The sequence below is a fragment of the Podarcis raffonei genome, chromosome 8, assembly GCF_027172205.1.
Source record: "Podarcis raffonei isolate rPodRaf1 chromosome 8, rPodRaf1.pri, whole genome shotgun sequence".
NCBI classification, from domain to species: Eukaryota; Metazoa; Chordata; class Lepidosauria; order Squamata; family Lacertidae; genus Podarcis; species Podarcis raffonei.
Window position 1 is genome coordinate 62,434,213 of NC_070609.1, and position 26,311 is coordinate 62,460,523.

The 26,311-nt window shown below is 42.3% G+C and overlaps 1 protein-coding gene across 3 annotated transcripts; it reads left to right on the forward strand.

Annotated features, from left to right (window-relative positions):
* The first annotated feature begins 4,224 nt into the window (after positions 1-4,224).
* GPATCH1 (G-patch domain containing 1) lies at positions 4,225-25,402 on the forward strand. 3 transcript variants are annotated; one of them, XM_053400318.1, is made up of 20 exons: positions 4,228-4,395; positions 5,896-6,030; positions 7,173-7,258; positions 7,567-7,727; positions 7,976-8,073; positions 8,452-8,507; positions 9,060-9,296; positions 14,654-14,801; positions 14,954-15,033; positions 16,197-16,401; positions 16,985-17,275; positions 17,808-17,986; positions 18,218-18,345; positions 18,622-18,758; positions 19,041-19,210; positions 19,881-20,094; positions 20,805-20,921; positions 21,710-21,834; positions 22,494-22,651; positions 25,085-25,402. In XM_053400318.1, the coding sequence occupies exons 1-20, from the start codon at positions 4,299-4,301 to the stop codon at positions 25,113-25,115; spliced, it is 2,853 nt and encodes a 950-aa protein (XP_053256293.1). In that variant the 5' UTR covers positions 4,228-4,298; the 3' UTR covers positions 25,116-25,402. The 3 variants fall into 3 exon arrangements, with proteins under 3 accessions (XP_053256296.1, XP_053256293.1, XP_053256294.1); XM_053400319.1 differs by having other exon boundaries at positions 4,230-4,395; positions 20,811-20,921; XM_053400321.1 differs by lacking the exon at positions 25,085-25,402 and having other exon boundaries at positions 4,225-4,395; positions 22,460-22,599.
* Positions 25,403-26,311: the final 909 nt, after the last annotated feature.

Below are 26,311 nucleotides of genomic sequence, written 5' to 3' on the forward strand. Positions count from 1 at the left end.
TGTTGAAAATAGTTTTGGCATCACCTGTTGCCAAGTTCCTTGGTTGTGAATTCTTGCGGAAAAAGTTCTCCATATACTGTACACTTTTTGTTGATACTTGGTCAAGTGTTTTGTAGAATGAATCATTTTATTAGTCACCTACGATCTTTGAAGAACATTAATTCTTAAGTTAATTCAGAGCAAGCTTTCCATTGCCTCTTTGGCATGGGCAGACAATCGCAAGTGGCAGCTGTGTGAATCAAAGGAAAACAATTAGTTGCCAGGAAACTCTTCCCTGCTGGAAGCTTTCCTCTCCCTGGTGTTTTAGAGCTGCTTCTTTTGTCATCATTTTGTCTCTATTTCTGGAGGAGAATTTTCTTTCTATTGCTTCGCTTTATCTTCTGCAACACAAGAGATAATGTGGTCACTATGGCTCATTACCCTTCCCTCTTTCATGACTGAGTCATTCTCCATAGCGTGGGGAGCAGCTCCAAAATGCTGTTCATTCACAAAAAAAGGTCTCAGGATGAATTGCAACAGACCCAGCATTCTTGAACACCCAGTGGTGTTCCGGTCAGTGGGAAGTACACATTGATAGTCTATAAAAATAGAAAGGCACGTAGGAAGGCTTTTACAACAACCATGGCAAAGATGACAAGTGCTATTTTTGTAGTGTTGTTACTGAAAAACCCAAGCCTACTATTCTAAAAAACTGTGAATTTAATTTTCTATTCATTTTAAGGTAACATAAAGGCAGAGCCGTAGCTACAGGGGGTGGTGTAGCCAGTGGGCTTCAAGAGTACTTCAACACAGAACCCATGGCCTGTACACCGCCTTGTTGCACAGGAGGAGGGAGCAAGGTCAAAATTTGTCCCCTACCCCACATGCTGCTTTCCCACAGCCAGATAAGTAAGGTGCCAGATTTTAGAAAGGAGGTGCGAGGCTCTGGCAGAATTCTAGAGCCCTACCACCTTCTTCCTAATGCTGGGAAAGCGCTAACTAGGCTTTGGTAAGGAGACTGGAGGACCCAAGGACCCTGTCAGAGCCCTCATGCCTCTTCCCCAAACCAGTGCCTCCTCAAATGCTCCAGTGGGCTGACACAAAAGGCCCTGAGGTGGGCCTTGGGCAACATGTTGGACTGCCCTGTTTAAATGTAGCCCATCAGAATCAAAAGGCCAGATAGAAATTAAATCAGTCAATAAGTGTGCACAGGTCTGCCTAGATTAGTTGCTACTGGGCACAAAAATTATTGATTATACCTGCAGCGGTGGTTCCTAAACTCCCCCCATCCCCACAAACTACTTGAAAATCACTGAGACATAATGAGCTCATGATTCTGTATATATCTGGTATGTTTGATCAATCCCAGCTTGTTTATCTTACCTATTATAAAGCTCTAGGTGGGGTGAATGTGTTGTCAATTGTAAAAAGATTTATGTGTGTGTGATGCTAGTGACGAATGCAAAACTCTAGTTCTAAAGGTCAGGAAGAAATTTTTATGGGTTGCCCAGCTAATATGGCACTCTGATGAGTGAGTTAGGATGACTATGTTGATAAGAACTTTTCTCTTAAGGCTGCCAACATGTTCCACAGAACAACCTTGCGAGATAGCTTAGGCTGAAAAGGGCTGACTGACACAAGCTCATCCAGACAGTTTTGTGGCCAATCATGAATTTGAATACAGATCTCCTGTTACGTACTCTAACAACACTGAATGTACAGTATTTGCATTAAATACAGTATTTTTGTATTTATCCCATTCCATTTATAAATCACATATTATATAATATCTCAAAGTGATAAATAATAAAAAACTACAAATTAAGCAATCAAAATAATCCCATTAAAAAAAAATCATAACCAATACAGATACAGGTGAACATGATTCCTACTTCTACAGAGTGGACCTCCTGGTGCAATGGTATCTGCAGAAGGCTTTCTCCTGTGAAGTGCCGTGATTAGTTGGGTATATAAGGGGTGATATGATCTTTTAATTACTGTATTCAAACAATAATACACGTCCAATGAACTAGTGCATGCATTTGAATTTCTATATGGAATCTCTTCTGAATTTTTGTTGTTGTTTTTTCAGCCTTAAGTCATTTATCTGCACTCAACCTGAGGGATGTAGTTTTTTGCATTCAAATTCTGTTGGTTGGAAACATCTTTAGGACTTATTGATCTGGTCTACATGAGTTTTTACCGTTGTTATACTTCATGCCAACTTTGTGCATGGACACAAAACTATAAATTCAATTAACAACAACAGCAACCGCTTTCCTTCAATAATTCTGAAGTTATGCTTGAGTATGTTTTATATAGATACAATTTTACCTTTAAAGATTAAAGGGAGCCAGAGGGAAAAGTGCACTGACAACGTTCTTGATGCAATGGCTTATAATTCTGAAAGTTTATATCATAATAAATGTATTAGTCTTTAAGGTGCCACAAATTGGATCACATCCATGTCATACATTTGAATCCTAGAAACTGACCATTGTCACTGAGCTGCAGTTCCCCGGACTCTTAATGAACTGCACTTCCCAGGATTCTCTGGAAGAAGCCATGACTGTAAAAAGTGGCACAAGAGTGCTCCTACTCTACTTGCTGCATCAAAATGAGAGGGCAACCCTTCTGGCAATTATTCACGCCAAAATCTAGACATAAGTCCTTGACTGACCTCTTCTGGCCAATGTATGACAGGTTTTAGAAATGTGTTCTTCAGAGACATGGGGTTAACTGCCTCATAACTTTTAAAACTGGGGTGGGGAAAATCACACATACACATATAAACGAGCCAACTAAGGATCAGATGCATGCATCATGCATCTGGCAAAGTGGACTCTTAACCCAAGAAAGCGTATGCTACAATAAATCTGGTAGCCTTCAATGTGCTACAAGGCCCTTGGTTGTTTTCACTGTTAATCTTTCAGGTGCCAGAGAATACTGGGGTGGGGTTTGTTTTTTTTGTAAGAAATTGATCTGACTTCCTGGCCCTTGAATACAAAGTATATATTTGAGGCACATTATTTCAATCAAAGAGTTCAGGGCACTGTAATTTATCTGTCATAAAGAGACATTTCTCAACAAACCTTCACAAATCACAGCGCCCAGAATTATTCAAGGGCAAAAAATGTACTTCGAACGTGATTTAAAGATGACAGAAATACAAGTGGAGTTCATTCTATGGACCCTTTGTTGTAGGATGGGGTCCAAGGTGCATCCTAGATGCCTAACTGTTGAAGTCTGTTGAAGTCAGGTTGGTGTAGTAGTGGTTAAAGTGTTGGACTAAGACCTGGAAGACCAGGGTTCAAATTCCTACTCAGCCATGAAGCTCACTAGGTGTAGTTGGGCCAGTCATGGCTTCTCAGACTAATCTACCTCACAGGGTTGTTGCAAGGATGAAATGAGAGGGAGAATTTCCTTGAGCTCCTTGGAGAAAAAGTGAGATAAAAACGCAACAACAACTACTAATAGTAACAATAACAATAGCTGAGGATAGACTGGTACAGTATCGACCTGTTTTTAGCATTAAAATTCATTTTTTCCCCTTATATCGACGTGGTTTTGCAACACATTTCACTGTATTGGACTTGAAAGAGCTTTATTGCTAATAATAAAAGCAAGGCCTGAAAAGGCTACAGTTTTAGCATTGTAATTTTAGCATTATAATTCGGTCCTCCCGTTATATCGACGTGTTTTAACAGAGGGCGCTCCCGAAAGGCGCTGAAAGCGCTGTTTCCCTCGGACTTTTTTTGAGACCCGAGGTGCTTATTTTCCACGACCTACCTTATCCTTCTTGTTATTATTATTACGTTATGATCGGAAGTTATTCCCGGCTGTTTTCAATATTGTGTTTTGACGTTGCAACCATAGCTGTCAACGTTTCCTTTTTAAGGGAAATTCCCTTATTCCGAATAGGATTCCTCGCAAGAAACGGGAAAAGTTGACAGCTATGGTTGCAACCTGCCTTGGGGCACCTTAGGGTGAGGGGGCGGGTAAAATAAAACAAGGAAAGAAAGAAAAAAATCCATGCTATTGTCCGTCGTTATAAAAGAGTCCTGCTGGCTGGCGTTGTGGTGGTTGTGTAGTCGCTATGGCGTTTTCTGTGCAACCGTCGCCGATGAGCCGACGGTCGGTGTTGGATTTTGCCTTTCACCTCAGCTGCAGCAGGAGAGCCGCCCCGTCGGTTCCTCCGCCCGCACGGCCGGCCGAGGCGTGTCAGGCCGCGGCGCTGAGCTCGAAGGCGCCGCCCCGTTGAGAGAGGCCGAGGAAGAGGCGGCACCGGGGCTCCTCCGCCCCTTTAGAGGCCCGGCAAGATGGCGGCGGGCGAGAGCAGCAGCGGCGGCGGCGGCGACGACGACGAGGAGGCAGAGCTGGTGAGCTTCGGCACGCCGTTGGAGCCCCTGGAGGAGGGTGAGTTGAGGCGGCGGCCAGGCCCTCCCTCCGCTTCTTCTCGGGGCCTCGCTGAGGGGAGAGCACTGCCCGTGCTGGGGACCCTGCGCCCCACAGAGTCCACTGGGGAGAGGGAGGCGGGTGGGGGCTGATGTGCTCCTCTTGTTTGGGGGAAGGGTCCCAGGGAAAGGGGCTCAGGGAGGCTGGGGGGTGCTTATTGACTATTGGGGGCGGACCCTCACCCTGCCTAGAAGGATGTGCCAGCCCTTTTATTTCGGGGGTGGGGAGGTAGGATACACACCTCCAGATGCTGCGAGGCTCCAGACTCCATCGCACCCGATCTTTTTGATCCTGGGGGTAGCCAACTGGTGGGGCTGTGGGGGGCAGGCCTGAAATTCTTACGAAGTATTTAAAAGCATTAAAAATACGTAAGAAACTTTCCCCCCAAAAAACAAAAGCCTCCCCCCGTAGTATCCTCTTTATGGTGGTATTTTTACATTTTAAAGGAAATGTCTGTGACCCCCCCCAAAAAAAGCTCAGCCATTTTGGGGGCGATCTCACGAAGAAAGCTCAAACACTTTTTAACACACACACCCTAAGAAAAACGCCCATGTCTTTGCCGGTGATGGCTGCTGGGGCTGAAGGGTGATGAACACATGGAATCGTTTTGCTGGAAGGGATCCCCAAGGGCCAGCTAGTCCAACCCCCTGCAATGCAGGAATCACAGCTCAAGAACCCCTGACAGGTGGCCATCCAACGTCTGCTTAAAAGCCTCCAAAGGAGGGTCCACCGCCTTCTGAAAGTTCTTCCTAATGTTTAGTCTCCCTTGCATGTCCCCACAGTTAATGTGCAGATCGCCTCTCACATTGGTTCAGGTATTCTTGCTTAAAATGGGGTAGGAATTAGGACTGCAGTTCTACTTGGGAATAAGTCTCATTGAACTTGATGGTACTTGCTTCTCAGTAGATATCCATAATCTCGCACCATAAGACTGTTAAGCAAGTGGCTGAACTGAAGAAATTGATCATACGAAACCAGCCTAATACTTGTGATACTCTGTGTAGCTCAGTACTCCTAAACTGAAGCAGTACATATTCCAGTGGTTTTGTTTGACTCCTTACTGGTGCCATATGTAGCTAGAAGTGCATGTGAGAGGTAGGGTGTAGTTGGAATTGAAAAGTTAGTGAAAATCACCGTATTTCCTACCTTTTGATCATATTGGTTAGTGAGCCTCTTTGTTGCTGCTCTAGCATAGGGTTTGACTCCCCCCCCCCCATGTCTCATCTTGTTTATGTGAATTTGGGAAGAGAGCTAACATGTGAAGGAGCTGCCCTCTGTGCATAAACCAGGAGAGGAATGGCTTCTAGGCCCTTTCTCCCCTGAGTCTGCCTTGATAAATTGGCATTGCTGGGCAGGGTGGAAACTAATTTTCATAGTGGAATAGCAAACCCATATGCCTCCTCTTTACACCTTTCATTCACTGTTCTGATTAATTTCTGCTTCTTAAAACAATAATTGCAGGTGAGCGAATTAAGAAACCAGTTCCTCTCCAAGAGCAGACTGTCAAAGATGAGAAGGGACGGTACAAACGTTTCCATGGAGCATTTAGTGGTGGTTTCTCTGCTGGCTACTTTAACACAGTGGGCTCAAAAGAAGGTGGGTAATGACTAATATCTAAAAGTTCTTTTCTTTCTATCTTACACAAAACTCCTTGGGCTACCTTTTAGGCGAGCTTACTTCACAGGGTCATTTTGAGGATAAAATGATCGGAAGAAGAACCACCTATGCTACCCTGGGCTCTTTGAACAAAGAATGGGATATTTAAAATATTTATAATTTTTTTGGAATAATTTTCACACTGACTTTTGTGGCACATTGTCCTTGCAATGTGACTTACAAAAAGATTTTAGAACAAAATACATGAATATGGTAAAGCACTATCCAGTTAAAGCCTGTGACAGTTAAAATATAACCTACGTTTATTCAGTTTCTTGCTAATATTTTTTCATTATACACTGTTGGTATTCTTTAGCTTTGGATATGAATAGATATATATTGTTTGTTTCTAGTTGCTATTAGATGATGCCATTACGTTAATGTAAATACATATGATATATAAAAATACTTTGTGACTAGTTTTTATTCTAATCTTTATATCATGGCTCCAGTTTGTTGGCATTTATTTCCTTTTTTTAAAAAAGCAACACTTAATTTGGTTCTTATAGACATTTGGAGTACCTCTCAAATCCTCTTGTGGTTCAGGCTTGCTTCATTTAAAAGACATCTATATTGTTCCATCATGAACTCAGGGAAGTCTGCATGGGGTTCCAGACAGTCCCTTATCCAAGCAGTGACCTGAACTGCTTTGCTTAAGCAAGGCCCCCACACGACCCACTTTCAGCCCATGCTTTGGCACAGCCAGAAAGCTGCTCTGTTCACTGTAGAGATCACTATGGAACAAAGTGAGGGTGGTAATTGCAACAGTATGAAGGATCCAAGTCATTTGGGCTCTCATAGAGTAAAACTAGCATCTTGAATTGGGTCCAAATGCCTTAGGGGCCCCTTGTAAATGCTAGCTTATTAGCACTGCATAATTACAATGCAATACTATGCATGTTTACTCAGAGGTTAGCACCACTGATTTCACTGGCACTTACTCACCTGTGAATGTGGACAGGATTACAGACAGGGTAACGTTATGTAATTTTAAACATAACTTTCCATTTCCACTATGAAACATTATGCTAGTGTTTTAATTACTCATGTCTTATAAGAATGAATTGTTATTGTCTTTAAAGGATGGGCACCGTCAACCTTTGTATCATCACGTCAAAACAGAGCAGAAAAAACAGTTCTGGGGCCAGAAGATTTTATGGATGAAGAGGTAAATTTGCAAATAATGCATTTTAAAGAAATAAATAAAGCACTGTCATAATCTTTTGAAGTTCCACGTAAATGGGATGTGTGTGTCTGTGTTCTGGTTATTCATTAGTCTTAAGTATATATGTATGTAGTGTTATTTCTGCAATGCACAATAAATAAGAAGTATGTTTTGCCAAGAACCAATACATTTTATGTTACAATGAAGCTGCTCTTTGTTTTCATTTCAAGATAATTGTTTTAATATGTGGATGAGGAGGAATCCTTTCTAATATGATTTGTTTCTTCTTACTTTCTCCCCTTGCTCCAAAGGATCTTGGTGAACATGGGATAGCACCAAAGGAAATTTCAATTACAAATGAATTTGCTTCCAAAAGCAAAGATAAAATAAAAGAGAAGGCCAAACAACTTGCAGGAGTTGTTGGCCCAATCCCTGGAGCCACTGTGTTGGATGAATTTATAGCACCTGCAAAGTAAGTACCTATTATGGAAAATTATTTGTGTTAATGAATAAAAGGCAATACAACTGATAATGGGTTAAAATTGGGGAAGGGGACATAGACTCGGCAGCACCAGCTTTTCCTCCTCAGACTTCACTGATGCGAAATCTAGAGCTCTGAAAACTTGGCCTGTGTTTTGCTTGATGTTTGCAGTATGTATTGTTTGCACAAAGTTTTTAGTATATGTGGTTACAAAAACTATTAATAAATTTGCTTTTCAGAATAACCATTGGTATTGACTTGTTGCGAAAAATGGGCTGGAAAGAAGGACAAGGAGTTGGGCCTAGAGTAAAGAGGAAACCACGGAAGCAGAAGCCTGGTATATTCCATGAAATGTTTTGTATTGTTTGTATAATCCCCATTTATTTATTACATTTACATGTCACCTTTCCTCCAAGGAGCTCAAGGTAGTTTTTCCCTCCCCAGTGAGTTAGATTAGGCTGAGGAATTGTGACTGGCCCAAGGACACCCAGTGACCTTGGCATGAATCCTCATGGATAGTGAGAATTCAAACCCTGGTGCAACACTCTAACCATTTACACCAAAATGACTCTTACATTCCATTCTATGTCAACCTTATTGTGACCCACTTCAGTGGAGCCACAGCAATGTAGATTCTGGGCACGTTGCCCTTTGCATAGTCATGATAATGAAGAGTGATAGAAATTTAACCTTGTGTCTTCATACTTGGTTGCAGAGCCTGAAGTGAAAATATATGGCTGTGCTTTGCCCCCTGGATCTGAGGAGTCAGAGGTATTGCTTATGCAACACTTTACTTTGGGTGGGGGCCACTGTTTTTTGTTTCATCTGCAGTTGTGCAAAGCACACAAAGGATCATTTCCGATGACATTAACATTCTTCTTAAACAGTTACTCCAATTTTCTAGATCACTATTACTGTATGTAGACTTTTACTAGATAGCATAGCTAACCAAAAAGAAGTCTCAGCTCCCAAAAGCTTGCAAATGTAATAACTCAGAATGGGGCAGAGCAGGGCATCCTGGAGCCACATGAGTCCATTGGCCTAATTTCAAGAGCCTTTTACAAGTGGTCAGTTTAGATGAAAGTTATCTGTCCCTGCAGCCTTCTGGATGAAGAGAAATGGGGTTGGGGAGAGAGCAGAGGCTCACCTTTGTTCTGGCCTGTCCCTCCACTGGATTCAGCTCTGCAGTCAGCCTGTAGCTTCCGGACACAAAACTGTTGTCCCCTGCAGCAGAGGAAGGATTCTTGGGATGAATGCAAGCAAGGTCTTTTTGCTGACCTCAGTACCAATGCTTTGTTACAAATGTGTGTTAATTTCCTAAAGGAAGAAGAGGATGAATATCGCCCCGAAAACGTGACATTTGCACCCAAAGATGTAGTGCCTGTAGACCTGACTCCTAAAGATAACGTCCATGGACTTGGGTACAAAGGCTTGGATCCCACCAAAGCCTTATTTGGCTCTTCAGAAGAGCACATTGACCTTTTCAACCCCAGTGCTGAAAACTCAAGTCTTGGAGATCTGCGCCACAGTAAAGGGCGGAAGCTTGGCATTTCAGGCCAGGTAAAATGCTGCTGGTTAAAAGTTTTTTCACCCTTGTTGGCTGTGAAGATAGATGGGCTTATAAGTGAATGGATGATGCCTTTTAAAATGTTTGAAGCTAAAAGAGGATTTCTATGGGTGCTTTCAGTGCCCAGTGCAACTTACTATTCACCACTGATTAGGAGAAGGGGGCCAAGGGAGTCAGCTTCCATTGCTTTCCCAGTTCAGCTTATCTTGCTGCAGAATTTGAGTTAAATTCTGGGTAGATGGTGTGTGGGTTTGCGCATGTATACAGTGTACCCAGCCTTGTGTGTCATGATATCAATCTCACCACTTGTCTTGTGCAGTTAATTTGCAGGGCCAGTGTTGTGGGTCATCACTGGGCAGCGGCCAAGTTTGTATGTTGACACACTGCTATACATAAAGTATGCTCACTCAGCTGCACTAGTAGCCGCCCCCACTTGCATCTGGGCCTGGATGGCAGCAACAGTGGCACTAGGTCCGGCATCTCTTCCTCCAGCCCCTTCTGCCTGCCTGCTGCCCTTGGAAACTGTTACGAAAAAGGAGCAATGCAGAAGCAAGCACCAGGTGGCTGGAATGGTAAACAGGATGTGGCTGTTATTGGATTGTCCCGTGGGAAACTGGGACTGTCTGTAAAGTGCTCTGAGAGCCGGATGTTACCTCAGAGCAGCACATGACCCTGTACTGGAAGTACATGGGTGGAGTTTATTCTCTCTCTGCAGTGGGAAGCAGAGTGTGCAGACATGTTTTCTCTGTACTGGTGAACGACAGGAATAAAGACATGTAAATATATTTCTGTCTGTCTCTTTCCCCCTTTCTGGGGGAGGAGTGGTGTGTTCTTTTCACGTTTGAAAAGGATCGCCGAAGAGACCTCCTTTGATCTTGCTGGCAGACGCTGGCAGGGGAGGTCAAGGATTCAAGCCGGGCACCTGGAGGGTGGCCAAATTCCTCTGGACTAAGAGCAGAGCTGGAGGCTCTGACTTTTGGCTTGAATCCCGACAACTGGTAGCAGAGGATGGTTATCTGATCCATGAGAATCTGCATGAGAGGTGAGAGGTCGATGAATCGTTGCCATCCTCTGCACCTAAGGAGATAAAGAAAAGCGTCTGCCTGCAGCCAGAAGCTGAAACAGACAGCTGGACACCGAGAGGAGTGTGTTTCAAGGCAACGGAAAAGGTATGCTGCATTTTGGGCAAGAGAGAATGAACGCAGAAAGATTTATTATCTGGTTCACAAGCTGCGTTTGAGAAAAACAGCTCTGAAAGAGCAAGCTTGCATACCAGGAATTCCTGTGGTTTAGATAAGGAATTCCGTCCTGAGCAGGTTGCTAGGCAACGTCTGCCAGTTACTGAGTGGCCTAAAAAAGAGCCTGGGAAATCGAAAGTGTATCTGCGCAGCTGTGCAAGGGTTTTGAAAAAAACAGCCCAAAGGCAAGCCTGCCAGTGAAGCAGTAAACAAAGACTTTTGGAGTTTTACTGGCTTGAAAAGTGAAAGCTGGCTTGAGATTGAGTGTAAAGCTGACCCTTGGATTCAGCATGGATGCCAAGAAGGGGGGAGTGCCCCTGAGTGCCGTGGTTCTAGATGAACACAGCCGGCATGCTGCACTGGAAGAAAAGGACAGGGGGAGGGAGGAACGGAGTTCTAATTCCCCCACCGATGAGGCTACTGGAAAGGATGCTGTAGCTTTGAATGTTGTCCAGTGTTACACTTGTGGACAGGCTGGGCATCTTCAGCGGAGCTGTAAGAAGCCACGTCAGCCAAAAGGAGCGAAGGGCCGCTCAGCAAAGCCTGAGGCGTCAGGCAAAGGTCATACCAAGCCTATGGTGAAACCTGGAAAGGCATTGATGGCGAAAGGAACCACGCCAGATGTTGGGAACGCGTTTATTATCGACACTGCAGCGACCGTCCATATGTCCCCACACAAAGGACTCTTTTCATCGTTTAAGAAGCAAAGCTTCACTGTGACACAGGCCAATGGTCAGGAGCTAGAAGCGGCCGGCGTGGGGACTGTCTATCTGAAGAGTCTGGACTTGACAATAAACAATGTTTACTTGGTTCCTGAATTGAAGTTCAATCTGCTGAGTGTTTCGCAGATTGCAAAGAGAGGACTGAAACTGTCCTACGATGCTGAAAGCTGCGAGATCTACAAAGATGGAGAGTTATTTCTTTCAGCCAGGGAGAAGGATGGACTATATTTGTTGACTTTTGCACAAAGTGATTACATGGAATGTAATTCATCTGTGTCTAACCTAGTTTCTCTTGCAGGTGTGAGCAAGAAGAAGACCGGAGTCAACAGAGCATTTCAGCGGGTGTATGCTGATGTGATTGGTCCTCTAGAACCATCTAGAGGCAATGCAAGATATTATCTTGTGTGTGTGGATCATTTCTCTAACTATGTCTGGGTTTATGTGTTGAGAAAGCCAAAGGAAGCCTTAGAGAGGTTTCAGGAGTTTTGTGACAAAGTTAAGAGTATGCATGATGCGAACATTGATTGTCTATTCACAGACAAGAAGCAGATTTTTCTTTTACAGAATTTCCAGAGGTTCCTGCAGAAGAAGGGAATAAGACACAAGGTTTCTGTTTCAGCGGAAGCGTGGAACAGGGGTGTCTGTGTACGGGTGAACAGAGAATTGCAAAAGGGGATGGAAGCGCAATTGCTTAGTTCACATCTGCCACATGAGTACTGGGCCGAGTCTCTGATGTCGTACTGTTATACGAAAGTGAGAAAGGTTTCAAAAGAGTTGGGAAGTTCTCCTTTTGAGAAACTGTTCCACAGAAAACCTTCTGTTGCCCATTTCAAGGTTTTTGGGTCTCATGTGAGAACAGAAGCTCCAGGTGGAGTAAAGAATGCCAGAGGCATTTTTGTGGGGTATGAAAAGGGTCTCTACAGAGTAATTTTGTCTGAATCTGGTCAGGTGATTCTCACAAAATTTCTAGAGAGTGCTCCTGAACAGGAGAGAGTGATAGTACACACTTTTCCCACTGAGGACGATTCAGATGATGATGATGATTTCACTGATTTCAGCTGTACAGAAAGTGATGACACTGATAGCTCGGAGAGCTCAGTTGTCACAGTCATTGAGAGGAAGTCTCACACAATAGATAGGCCTTCACAACTGAAGGATGAACCACTGTTTACCATTGGAACTAGTTCTCCAAAGAGTCCTGAGACTGGACCAGTGAGCAGAGAGGATCAGCACCTCATACGTAGGTCTGAGAGAGTTACAAAGGGTCAACCACCCAAGAGGTACTCAAAAGAGTTTGCTAACTTAGCTGTTGCATGTGTTGCTGTTGTAAACAACCGAGGACAGGTTGGAGCTGTGTCTAAGTCAAAGACAAAGACACAACAGAGAGTTGCTAGCCAAGGTAATGCAGATGCACTCATTCCTTGGAAACCAGACAACCAGAGAGGTACACTGGGGAAACCAGTGGCGGGGAGTTCCAAGGGTGGAACTGAAACAACAGGGGAGTGTTATGTGTATAACAACTGTTTGTTTTCTTCTTTGGATCATGCTTTGCTTGCTGCAACACGCATTGATTCTTTTGGGGGAGGATGTTACGAAAAAGGAGCAATGCAGAAGCAAGCACCAGGTGGCTGGAATGGTAAACAGGATGTGGCTGTTATTGGATTGTCCCGTGGGAAACTGGGACTGTCTGTAAAGTGCTCTGAGAGCCGGATGTTACCTCAGAGCAGCACATGACCCTGTACTGGAAGTACATGGGTGGAGTTTATTCTCTCTCTGCAGTGGGAAGCAGAGTGTGCAGACATGTTTTCTCTGTACTGGTGAACGACAGGAATAAAGACATGTAAATATATTTCTGTCTGTCTCTTTCCCCCTTTCTGGGGGAGGAGTGGTGTGTTCTTTTCACGTTTGAAAAGGATCGCCGAAGAGACCTCCTTTGATCTTGCTGGCAGACGCTGGCAGGGGAGGTCAAGGATTCAAGCCGGGCACCTGGAGGGTGGCCAAATTCCTCTGGACTAAGAGCAGAGCTGGAGGCTCTGACTTTTGGCTTGAATCCCGACAGAAACAACCCCTCATCTACCCTCCCCTGCCTGAGAAGTTGAGGGAAGCTGCCGTTGACCTGCTAGTATGTGAGCCAAGAGCGGTGGAAGGCAGGAGCAGCTGCTGTGAAGGGAGAGGATAGAACCGGCAGCTGCCACTCTTTTGCTAGGTGAACAATTGAGCGGCAATGGGTGGGAGGAGCAGAAGCTTGCGCCACTTGCTCATCTCCCCCACCCAATCCCTCTTAACAGTGATGGTGGTTCCCTCACCCACCCACCTGAGTGAGCAGCAATGGCACCTAGGAGCAAAAGGTATCATCACTCGCTTGCCTGTCTTCTCCTGCTTGAAACTGATGGTTGTTGCTAGCAGCAGCCATCGCTGTCTGCCCTCTGTCCTGAGCAAGGAAGATCCCTTCTTTGATGTTTGTTGCACCTACATGGAGTGGGATTTGGGTACTTGCTCACTGGCACATTGCCAGGCCCCTTCTCCCAAAAAACCTGGAGCCAGTCATGCTTGTTGATGAAAAAGCTCAAAGTACATTTAAAGCAGAACAGAAGTTTTGCTGTTTGCAGAATTCTAGTAAATGCCTGTGTGCTACATGGAAGCTCGTCCACATCTTTATTTGCATTTCTGTGAGTTCTTAAGTGGTTTCTCAAAAACAAGACACATGACTGGTATAAAAGGCACATGGTTCATGTAAAAATATCAGGAAATAAATAGCACCTTGGTACATCCTTCAGGCAGGCTTATCCATAGTTGCATTCGTGTTAGGTAGAGTTTTTGCAGGTAATGACATGTGGTAGGAGGATAAAAAAGTAATGTGTGTAATAAATTATTTTAGGAGCCCTGCTTAATCCATAAAGATCACTAGCTTTTGCAGCTTGTCGTTGAAAAGGCCCTGTCCTGAAACATTGCCAGTTTTGATTCCACGTGTGGTGGAGCATGGAGCCAGGCCTCTGTTGGTTACCTCAATAACTAGAGTGGTTCATATGAGAGAATGTGAACCTTTTAGATTCCCTAGATTAAAACAGTATAGTGCTTTGAATATATTTGACAACACTTTGAATTGTCCTTGGAAAGGAATTGGCTAAATAGCATCTTAACTTGACAAGCAAGATAGCCTGCGGCCTGGTAAAACCAAACAAGGGAGTGCATTGACTTCCTTGTGAATTCTGTGTATATGACCTTGTGCCCATGTTGGTGTCAGGGTGGCAATAGGGGCCCTGACACAGTTATAAGTTCAGCACCCTCAAATTAACTGTAGATCCCTGTGTGCATTTTTTTAAGACAAACACTTAGTGGGCTGTTGAAATATTCAGTTGTAACCATTCTATGTTATATTGTTTTCCTTAGGCTTTTGGTGTAGGAGCTTTAGAAGATGAAGACGACGACATTTATGCTACTGAATCACTTTCTAAATATGATACTGTTCTAAAAGATGAGGAACCCGGAGATGGGTTGTATGGATGGACAGCACCTAAGCAGTATAGAAGCAAGCAGGGTATGAATCTGGAATTTCTGGAGCCCCAAAATCCTGTTCACCTGAAACTTCCTAGAGGGAGGGTCTTGTAGAGGAGGTTGCCATATATTGTCCAGCTCTGCTCCCATTTGTTTTTGCTTGAAACCACTTATGGAATCTAATTGTGTTCATAGGAACAGAGAGAGAACATAAGTACATTGGGAAAATTTTGGATGGGTTCTCACCAGCATCTAAGTCTGTAACTTCTCAAAAGGTACGTAAACGAATTTATTTTTCCCCTGAACAAGACATCTCATAAGATAGCTCCCTTTCCCTACATACCTGCAGATTTTTGCTCAAATTGGTATGGGGGAGGAGATCAGGAGATATGTTAATGGTTCATGGTAGGAAACTCAACTGCCAACTACCTCCCTATTTATGCTGGTGATGGCTTAGCTGTATAAACAGAAGTGCTTCTGGTGGTATCAATTAATTTATCTGTTAAATTGCCAACAAGATTAATTATTTTTCATTTTCAAAATCCACAGCACAAAAAAACCCAAAAAACATTTTTGTCAAACAATTTAACAGGATCAATTCATTCTTGCTTGCTTAACCCAAACAGGCATCTTACTAATTCTGTTTAAAAGTTAGGAGGATCTCTCCAATGCAGCGTATCAGGTTTTCACAAACTCTCTGTAGAGACTCAATACTTCTTTATTCTTTCTCTACCCTAAAAATAAGGCAGGGAAGGTGTAATTGGTTGGAACTCCACTGCCCTGATTTGATCCTGGCAACTGAGAATGTATAGCCGGGGGAAATGACACAGAAGGTTTATTCTTCCAGTGATTAAGTAGCATAGTTCTAGACGCAATTTAACTTGCCATATACAGTAGTACCTCGGGTTATAAACACCTCTGGTTACAAACACTTCGGGTTACAGACTCTGCTAACCGGAAGTAGTACCTCTGGTTAAGAACTTTACCTCAGGATTGGAACAGAAATCGCACGATGGCGGCAGTGGGAGGGCCCATTAGCTAAAGTGGTATCTCAGGTTCAGAACAGTTTCAGGTTAAGAATGGATCTCTGGAACGAATTAAGTTCATAACCAGAGGTATCACTGTAATGGAAGGTGGCGTTTTTGCAGAGGTTGACAAGATTATGAAAACAAGAGAAGCTGTGGATGAATTAGGGCAACTTGGTGCCATGTGATGGTGTTTGATGGTCTGTGACTATCAGGGATTTTGTTTACAGTTGAAATATTGCAGAATGAACAGGACCTAATTCTGTGTACTGGTTTGTACACCTGATTTCGTCTTAAACTTGGACAGTGTCCTGTGATTGATAGAGACATTGTATATATTTAAAGCTTAAGTAATCAAAATGAAACCACATCTACAAAATATTCAATGTTCTCTGTTGCTTTTCTTTTACAAGATTTATCTTCCTCCTGACCTGCCAAGGGATTACAGACCAGTCCATTACTTTCGACCTGTGCTAAAAGTTAGCAGTGAAAACTCTCATTTAGTGCAGACATTAGCAGAATCGACTGGGAAACTTGAGAGTGATGCAGCACTGCAAAGCAGACACCAGAAGACTGCTGCTCAGCGGAGGGAGTTGCTGGGCGAGAAGAGTCTGGAAGGTACCCAGGATGCTGAATATTTCCTTGCATTTCACATGTTTCTATTGTAGGTTCCTGTTGCTTTGACCATTTTGAGGGGGGTTTTATTGGCAAATTTGTATTAAAGGCATTCATTCTTTAAGTTTACAGCAGTCCCCTCCTTATTGATCAGACCCCTCCTTACTGAATATTGATTAACCCAGTGGGTTAATAGGTAGCCCCCCTTGTAATCATACATAACAAGCACAGATATTCTGGGCTGTATTTACTCTGGTCTCTGTGTGTGTGTGTGCGCGCGTGTGTGCTTCATCTTTTCAGACTTCACTTACATTTTTACTCAGTAGGTCCACAGGCTCTTCAGTGTTGGAAGGTCACTGAGAAAGTCAGTGCACTCCCTTGTTTTTTTCTTGACCATAGGCTAAAGTTGAAGGCCTAAATTTGAAGGCCGCCTTGCTTGTCAAGTTAGGATGCTATTTTAGCCAGTTCCTTTCCAAGGACAATTCAAAGTGTTGGCTAATATATTTAAAGCACTGTACTGCTTAGATTCTTAAAACAAAAGTTTTCCTTGTTGTCCTGTTTTTACACCATAATGTTTCTTTCTTAGGTCCAGCGACTTCCGTTCTGGAATATTTGTCAGATAAAGACAAAGAAAGAATCCGAGAAGTGAAACAGGCAGCAGAGCAGCAAGTGAAAGCTCCAGCGCTCCAGCCTCAGAGGCCCTTGCCTGACAAATCCCAGGTGCCTGTGTTACCTGTTACTCCACAGAGGTGGCAATTGGTGCTAGGAACCCAGTTGGCCGCCACTGGATCTAGTGACTTCAAACCATTTGCAAAAAATCCAGAAAAACAAAAGAGATATGAAAATTACATAGAAGGTCTTAAAGATGGAAAGAAAGGTAATTGGCAAAATCACACGCAGCTCTTCTTCCCTGTCATGAAATAGGTTTTACATCTGGATCCAAATGTTGTGCTTGTGATAAGCAGAGGGGTAACAAAATGCAAAGAAGGGGCAGGGTGTCAAACTGGTACTAATAAACAGAAATTTACCATGATGTTGACTATTGGTATGTCTAATACATTTTGACACCATCTTCTTCAGGAGCAAGGAAATCTTATGTGATGTCATCGCACAGTTGTATGATAGTGATTCACTTAGAATTTGTATTTTAATGCAACCATACAATTTTCTGTTTCCTAGAACCAGAATGACACTTTGGCTGTTCATGGCTTTTTAGTGCTTCTTTTGAGGCTGTTGTCTTGTAGTTTTCCTTTTTGTTTGTGCTTTTTGTGTACCATTTATTGGTGTGAACAACTTGATTGAGATAAGAAATGCACTCCCCTTTGTATATGTGTGTTTTACAAGGTTCATTTGTTTTTGTGTTTTTAGTTTAGCTTTATGGCCTCCTGTTCACTCCTATCTTCCTATAGATGTGCTAGAAAGCTGCTTAGATCACAGTATGACTGAGTGGGAACGTGGAAGAGAGCAAGATGAGTTTTCTCGTGCTGCCCTGCTCTACAAGCCCTCCAGCTCTGTTTTGGCCTCAAGGTTTACCACTGCAAAGCATGAGGACGACACAGAAAAAGTCGAAGTTCCTCGTGATGAAGAGGTCTGTTCTGCTTCAGTCCTTCAGTAACCAGTGAATTGTGATGACCTGTATTCACCTCCACAAAGCTCCTCTGTTTAAGATCATTCCCAAAGTTTTATTTTTCATAAATTTCAATTTTAAAAAGATTGTGTTTGGAAGTGACTAAATTCAGAGTCAGTGTACATTTACCGTAGCTAGTGCATTATTTCCCCTCCAGCACTCTAGATACTAATCCCTTTGTGATTATTTTAGACAGCTGTCAGTGACAAAGAGGCTGCTGCAAAGATGAAGATGTTTGGCAAGCTGACAAGAGAGGCGTTTGAGTGGCACCCGGACAAATTATTGTGCAAAAGGTTTAATGTTCCTGATCCCTATTCAGAGTAAGTTGCTTGAGTTTCTAAATAGCGTTGAATAGATATGATTAGATATGAAAAAGCTAATTTTAGAAAATGTAGATTCCGTATGAAAACCTTCTTCTTTAGGCCTTCTTAGTCACATTGTTAATTTTAGTCTTGATTCTTGTCAATAAGTTATTTTCCACAAATGTCTAAAATTATGCTTCACTTGTAAACGGTTTGCTTGTTTCTCGTTTTGTGTGATCTTATTTTTATGTAAAAGAAATGATGTGAAAACCCCATTTTTAAATTTTTCATCAGGTCATGTATTGTTGGACTGCCCAAAGTGAAACGTGACAAGTATTCTGTGTTCAACTTCTTGACTGTATCAGATGCGACATCAAGCATGTTGAGCCAACCCACAAAAGCAGGAATGCAAGAAAATAATGCTTCAAACAGTAAGTGGTCCATTTTGTTATCACTTGGGAGTAAAAGATTCAGGCCACTAAAATACTTGAGGCATTTCAAAATAGTAAGCTATCTTTTAAGGAACAACAGAGGGGAATCAAACAGGACAGATGCGGAATGCCAAGCACCCGGTGCATGAATAGCAAATGAAAAACAATAACCTCCAACTTCTATTTAAATATCAAATAAGCTTTAAAATATAAGCAGTAATGACAAAATCAATATAACTAGAAAACTAAAGAAATCTGGGAATTTTGTTTGTATCTTTTAAGAGCCAAAGAAACCATCTAGATGGGATGTATCTGACAAAGAGAAGAAGAAAAATGATGCCATTAGTGAGTTCATCAGCGTGGCTAGATCAAAGGTTGTACAGGAGGCACAGTCGCCAGCAGTGGTTGAAGCAAAGGACAAAAACAGAAGTACTGGAGCTGTTTCTAACAAGGTACAGTAGTACCAGAGTTTTGATGCTTTCATTGTATGTTCTTCACATGGATCTTCCTTGTGAAGAAGTGGGGATGCAGCCAAGTGGTCAAGTGATTGTACACACAGCATTTAGGGTACTTCCTTGTCACTGATTTTCGCTTTGTCCCGGTGCCCAGTATAGGCAGAAATGTGCTACAACTAGTTGTAGACCGTTGTAATAAAGGAGTGGATTCTTCTTTAAAATGAAAGGTCAAGAGCATGAGACTGAAGGAAGCACAGACTCAGCAAGAGCAAGCAACAGCCACCCTCATCCAAAGGCCAAGCAGTTAAGAGAGCTATAGCTGGAATTTGAATGAATTGACGAATTGGTGGCCCCTTCTCAGGGGAAGAAATCTGCTTTAAACAAGACATTAAACTGTATCTCCAGATGAACAAATCATCTGGAAGACCAGGGGCTTAAGCGCTTCTCATGAGTATCTAACATAAATCTTACAATAAGCATTTTATTTCTGCCATTTTAGCCAGATTAACATTATGTGGAGCAGAGCAGTGTCTGAAATGTTGTGGTCACCATGGCTCTATAGTCTGCTGATCTTTAGAAAACCTGTGTTTGCTATTCACATTCATAAAGGGGCATTTAAAGCAAAATATGTTAAGTAAACCTCCTTCCTTTTGGTTCCCTTGTGCAGACACTAAGTGAAAGTACTGGTCAGAATGAAGAAACAGAAGAAGAAAGCAGGCCATCAATGGATTTATTTAAGGCCATCTTTGCCAGCTCCTCAGATGAAAAATCATCTGAAGAAGAGAGCGACGGAGAAGAGCAAACAACACCAATGACAGAACCAGATTCTGAAAGTCTGAAGCCTTGTGATGTGCCAAGTGCTCCTTCACTTCATGAACAAGGTAAAAATCAGTGGCTAGTCCAGGACGGCATCAAACTGTGCTTTGGTGCTATGGTAGTGAGACTTGTACTCCCTTTTCTAATACATAGTGCTTCAGGTAGTTCCAGTTTGATGCAAACTGTAGTTTGCCACTATGTCCATATGGGGGCTTGTGCTTTCCTTCGTAACCAGGATTGAAAACCATGGTTTGAACTTAATTGTATCATACTGATTTGGAGGGCAAGTGCAGGCTGTAGTTTGCTGTCACATCCTAGCAAGTTTTGGCTTCTGCAAAAAAGGAAGTATCTGATGGAGTGCGAGAAGAGGGATGCACAGGGATGGTTTTGTGTTGCGTATTATGTTTGAATCAGCCCGAAGTGTCTGAAGAACTCTTGTGTGGTCTTGAGACCTTGGTGAAATCCTGACACTTTCTGATATACCCTGTAAGTAGAACTGGAGATAGGATAAAGTTTACTGGACCAACAGTACATTAATTGTCAATAGAAACCCTTAAAGTCCCTTTAACTAAGAGAAAAGGCTCTGAGGTGGCACAAGCTCATAGAAATGTATTATAAGAACCTTTTCTACCTTATCATTGTCAGAAATGGGATTCTGAATGGACCAACAAATCAAGGGCTATATGGTCGGCTCAGCATGGTGATTCTTGTTGTGGTATTGAAACATTATTATCAAAGCGCCTCTTCAATTTTTTTTTAAATTGTGCTTTTCCAGTTAAAGAAAGTGAAGTAATCACACCCAAGCTTCCCGTTACCTTAACTCCACCCCCAATGGACATAGTTGATCCAGGAGAGGAATTTGGACCAAGATTGCCACCAGTTGCTGCTTCTGGTAAATACATTTCAGCATAACGTGTGAATTCTGCAGAACACTTTGTATGAATTGCAGTTATGTAGTTTGTCTAAGTGTATAGTTTTAAAAGTTTGCATACAGGAATATTGAGGACTTTCTTTATGGAGTTAAACGTGAAGGCAAACTAGTTGTGTAGGCAACTTTGAGCTTGTATTAACATCATGCCTACCAAAAGGATTTTTTGGTAGAGTCACGAAATGTCATCACAGTATTAAGGGATTTCCCTCCCTGTTCAACTTCTTCCATTGTGAGAGCATGCAGTATCCTGTGAATGAAACACATTTAAGATCCTTTATTATTTAAGTGCACCTGGATCTCCCTGTAGCATAGTTGGGAGTGGGGGAGAGATCCCTTTTCGGGCGGGGGGTTATGATATTAAATAGGGCCTTTTTTGCCTAGGAATTTTCTTACCTCACAAGTATTTTTCTCACTAGAAAATGTCTGTTTACCTTTAAGAATGTAACAAACTTTGTTTCTGTCATTTTTGCGAAATATTTGAAAGTTGATTGAAAATACTATCATTGAACCACAGACTCCTGAGCAAGGAAAATTTGAATCCTGCTGAGGCCCTGTACAGATTCCAGAATCAGTAGATTTGGAAGGAGACAGAACTTTTTTAACTAAGCCTGTAGTTTGTATGAAAATATAAAAGCTTTAGTAGGATGTCAAGTTCTTTAAAAGGACTTCAAAAACTAAACGTTGGCATTCCTTGAGTATTTTTGATGTTTCTTGATCAGGCACTTCCTCTGTATGTGATTTGATTTTAGACACTCCTTTGAAGCATGAAGAAATCCAGCTTACAAGTTCTCCTGAAGCCGCCAAGAAAGCAAAACCTAAAAAGAGCAGAGAAAAACACAAGACCAAGAAAGAGCACAAACACAAAAAGGAGAAGGTGATTTTTCAATTTGACTTTTTGGGCGTAGAATTTATGCAAAACCATAGAAAATGCATACAGTATAATAATTGTCCTATGGAAATGCTGTGCAGCTCTTTCCACTGAACAGAATTACACTGGTCAGTCCCTCTTCCTCCTCCTGCAAATGTTTCATTGTTGGGGCTTCAGCTTTTATGCATAAACCTTCCCTGTGTGGATCTAGTCTGAACAGCTTGTGGTGTGCAGATGATAGAAATAGCGCTTAAGTTTGTTGAATTCTGCACATGTCAGTTCCTGTACAAGCATGAATTTCTGGCCCTATGTAAATTCTGTGCTTGGTGTTGACATGCCTTCATTGGGTAAATACCATAAGGACTGGAGGCTTGGAATAACTGAGGGTGTTAAATGTAGTTATTTATTAGTAACTTCAGAGTGAGGGGGACTCTTCAGCTACATTTTGGCTAACACCTTCCTAAGAGTAAAACCCACTGAAGTTGATAGGGCTCATTTTCTGACAAACGTCATCAAGCTAACCTTATTGAGCTTCTTCCAGCTTTTGTCTTGGAATAGCCATTGTGCCATCTCATACATGCTCATACTATAGAAAGTTCATTTTTTTGAGTTTCGAATTTCTCTTTGTAAGGTGCATCATATCAGTCCTGGAACTTGTTTTGCAGAAAAAGAAACACAAGAAAAGCAGGCACAAGGGCAAACACAAGAATAAGAAATTGGAGAAAAACAGTGACTCGGAGAGAAACAGTGGCTCGGACACAGCTGATAGCAGCAACAGTGAGGAAGAGACCACAGAAATCCCACCACAGGAACTTCTCAGAAGGTAAAGAGATGAAGGGGCTGGTTTTCCAGTGGGGGGTGGGATCCTCAGGTGGGTTGTCCCTCCCACTTGCTCCACCAGTTCCTTCCTTCCTGGCTCTCCTGTGCAGGTCAGGTGACAGAGAATGCTACCCCATATTGTACTGAACAAGCTTTGGTCTTTTTTCATCAAAGGAGATTAGAGAGAAGACATCACTAGTCAGCTAGAAATGGCACACTTGCCTCAGTGGGTGGCCAGCCCTTGTTTTCAGCAGACCCTTCAGATGACAAGATTTGGGGAGCAGAGGCCATCCACGGTGGTGCTTGTATCTTCCCAGTGGCTAACATTCCTCCCATCAGGGAAGAGATTGTGATCCAGGAGGTGATGAGAGTGTCTCGGACCAGCTCCAGAACTTGGCCACTGGGGCCACATGTGGCCCTGAGACCTCAAAGGGACCTGGCTTCTCCTGGGGCGGTGGGGTTGAAGGGAACACAGGGTTCCTCTCTGGCATCTCCTTCTCCTATTTTCATTGAAAGGCTGGCCTTGTTCCAGGAGTTCTTCTCTTGGGTTCAGCAGATTCTGGTGCAGGGCTGTATTCCCCCGACTGCCTCTGCGGCAGCAACTGAACCTTATCTGGGCCCCATCTGTACCTCAACTGAGTGGGAAGCCTCCCTGTAGTGGTGCTTCAGGGTTCTTTATCACCACAAATATGTGTAACAATCCTGATACCTTTAAAAAATCCCTTAGGAAGAAAACATTTTGTAGTAGGGAGGAAATAATCAACTTTTTTCTCCCCACGAAGCCTCCAAATTGCCCTTTGCCTAGTTTCAAATGCTTGTTTCCAAGGGATAAGGCTCCAGGTTTTTCAACAGTTTACTGTTTTGGGGGGTTTTTTTGGTAAACTTTCTTGGGCAGCTTAACTGAGTCTTACCAAGCCTCCTTGTTTATTTATTACGCTTCCTTTAGAAAAAGTGCTTTAATATCTCAAAGGTTAATAAATCTGTCCCAGTGGATTGTATTTTAAGTTGCTTCCAAAGAAATTGTGCAATATAGCCTACATTGTCCTTTGCATAGCTTACCTATGGCTCTATTCATTTCAGAATTTACTAAAAGAAAGTTCTAGAATTTTTGGAGTGTTTTTTTCAAGTTTGTTACCTGTAAGATAGCTTCATATGCACTGTCAACTTGCAGAATATACGCACCTCAGAAAAATTTTCCTAAAACAGGTCAGCAAGCAGAGGGAAAGGAACCCTACTGGAAACTCACAATGGCAAATTATAATGGCCATAACAGAACACTTGACTTTAATATGAGTACCTGCATCCCAGTATTTTATGGTCTGGACACTAAAAGCTGTCAAGGCAACAATTACCAGAGGAAAGGGAAAATTGAGACTTTGAGACTGTTAATCAGGCTGTTCAGAAACTCCTAATGACTTCAGCATTAGCACTTGTCTTGGGCATTTAGCATCTATAATTTTAGTTAGCAACAATATCACTGACCTGGTTCTCTTTTCCCTGGAGTACCTTATTTTAAGATTTAGCACATTACTGATAGTTGTATCAAACAGTGTTTTGCCCATGATGAGCCAGACTAAGGTATTGTCTAAATTGGGATAGATCTATTTGAGATACTTTATCTAAAGGGAGTGGAAGAAATAAACAAGTAGTTGCTGTTTGCTTCCCGAGTTGTTCAACAAAGTTTACAGCACTATCCTAGGCGTGTCTACTCAGGAGCAATTCCCACCAAGTTCCATAGGTCTTAGTCCCAGGAATTCTAGCGTTCTACATCTAATTTCATCGTAATCACTGGGGCATAGTTCAGTTAAAACATGTTTATTTTTTCTGGCAGATATATTTGCCCATTTTCTTCCATAGATCACTACAAAAATTAGATACAAAATTGAAAGTCTGCTCGTCTAAATTTAATTTCCCAATAGCTCTGATCTTGTTCCATTTCACATTCAACAAAAATGGAATGTGTGTGATTAAGATAAACCTTTATCAGGTCTGGAAAAATCAATACCACAGTTGTCTCCTTCCATCATTCAGAGGTTTTATTGGCAGTTACTGTGTTTGCCCTATTATAAGGAAAATCTCCCTGGATCAGATGTCTGACTCATTTTTCAATCTGTGCATCTCTTTGCTTACCTCATTCACTAATATTGGACCACAATAAGGGATTCATGCTTTCAGAGAACAGCTAGTTTAAGTGGTGACTTTTTGTCAAATTTATTTATTGGGGTAGGGAGATTTGTTTATACTGGGGAACAGTAGCAGATATGTTGTTCATTGTTTAGCTCAGAATATACCTGGACTTCTTTGGATTGCTGGTCAAATCAATATCTTGAAGACTCTGTTTGGATTAGCTGATATAGAAATGGATTATAATGGTTCAATTCTAGATGTTTATTTCCATTATTTACTTATTCAGTCCTTCCCATTTGCTTTCTTCTAGGCTGAAACATCTTCCACTTGTGAAGCGATAGTTTGGATTTTTAAACACCTTTTGGTCTCAAAATGGATCTCCTCTATGATGGCAGATCAACAGTGCAAAGCATATTTGAATGTTCTGTAAATACTGTATTTATGTTGGCTTTGATAGCATAAAAACATACAAGTTGAATTTATGATTTCAGAGTTAAAAATAAAAGGAAATGTGGTTTATGCTGGAGAAGTTTGTTCAACTTTATTGTAATATGAAAAGGAATCATGAAAATTATGCATTTTAAAGAGGATGAGCATGAAGAAATTTTAATAAAGTAAATTTACTGATCTTATGCCTAATGTCTTACAATCATTTTTCAAGCCTGAAGTATAAATATGAGAATATTGTAAAGCAGTTAATATTCACCAACAGCTGCCTTTTTTGAAATCTTTGACCACTGAAGTAGTATAGCAGTGTTCTGTTATTGTTATGAGGAAAATCAGTCTTTCCTTAAAAAATTACTATTTTGGGGACCCACTCTAAAGAAAAACTCATAACGATGGGGCTTGTGACTAGCTTTCTTTAGACCAGGGCTTTTTTGTCTTGTTCAGGCTTTTCATGCTTGCTTATGCATCCAAACCCCATGCAGCCACGATGGTTTAAAAGGCTGAAAAAATTGTTTACAATTAAGAGACAAGTGCAGTTGGTTGGAAGCAGGAGAGAGCAGGCAAAGGTGAATTTGATTTCTTGTGCTCGCCCATCTTTCCCAGGAAACATTTCTTTGAGGACTGGAGCTTGCTACATAATCCAGCAACCCATATTTGCAGAAGAAATGCTCCACTAGTTATCATGATTTCCGTTTTTCTGATGCTTAGGTTGTGTGGGTGCCATCGCTCATGTACAGGAGAAAAGTATCAGGAGACTCAAGAGATCCCCAAGATTTGCGGAGGTACAGAAAACCTGGAGGAGGAGGAAACCACTAAAAGGGGGGGGGGAGAGGATGGCCCAAAGAGGACTGAGCATGCTCAATAGCTGCAGAAAGCATCCTCAGTGTGGGAGGGGAGAAATGGAATTACCTGCATTCAAGTGTCAGATGTAGAAGAAGAGAAGAAGAGGAGTTTGGATTTGATATCCCGCCTTTCACTCCCCTTCAGGAGTCTCAAAGCGGCTAACAATCTTCTTTCCCTTCCTCCCCCACAACAAACACTCTGTGAGGTGAGTGGGGCTGAGAGACTTCAAAGAAGTGTGACTGGCCCA

What these genes read in the sequence shown, in the direction of transcription:
- GPATCH1 (XM_053400318.1), top strand. Translation starts at nt 4,299, where the DNA reads ATGGCGGCGGGCGAGAGCAGCAGCGGCGGCGGCGGCGACGACGACGAG. An exon ending in TCTTAAAGATGGAAAGAAAG is followed by an intron (nt 17,276 to 17,807) that starts GTAATTGGCAAA and finishes ATCTTCCTATAG; the next exon opens with ATGTGCTAGAAAGCTGCTTA. An exon ending in CTGGAGCTGTTTCTAACAAG is followed by an intron (nt 19,211 to 19,880) that starts GTACAGTAGTAC and finishes TCCCTTGTGCAG; the next exon opens with ACACTAAGTGAAAGTACTGG.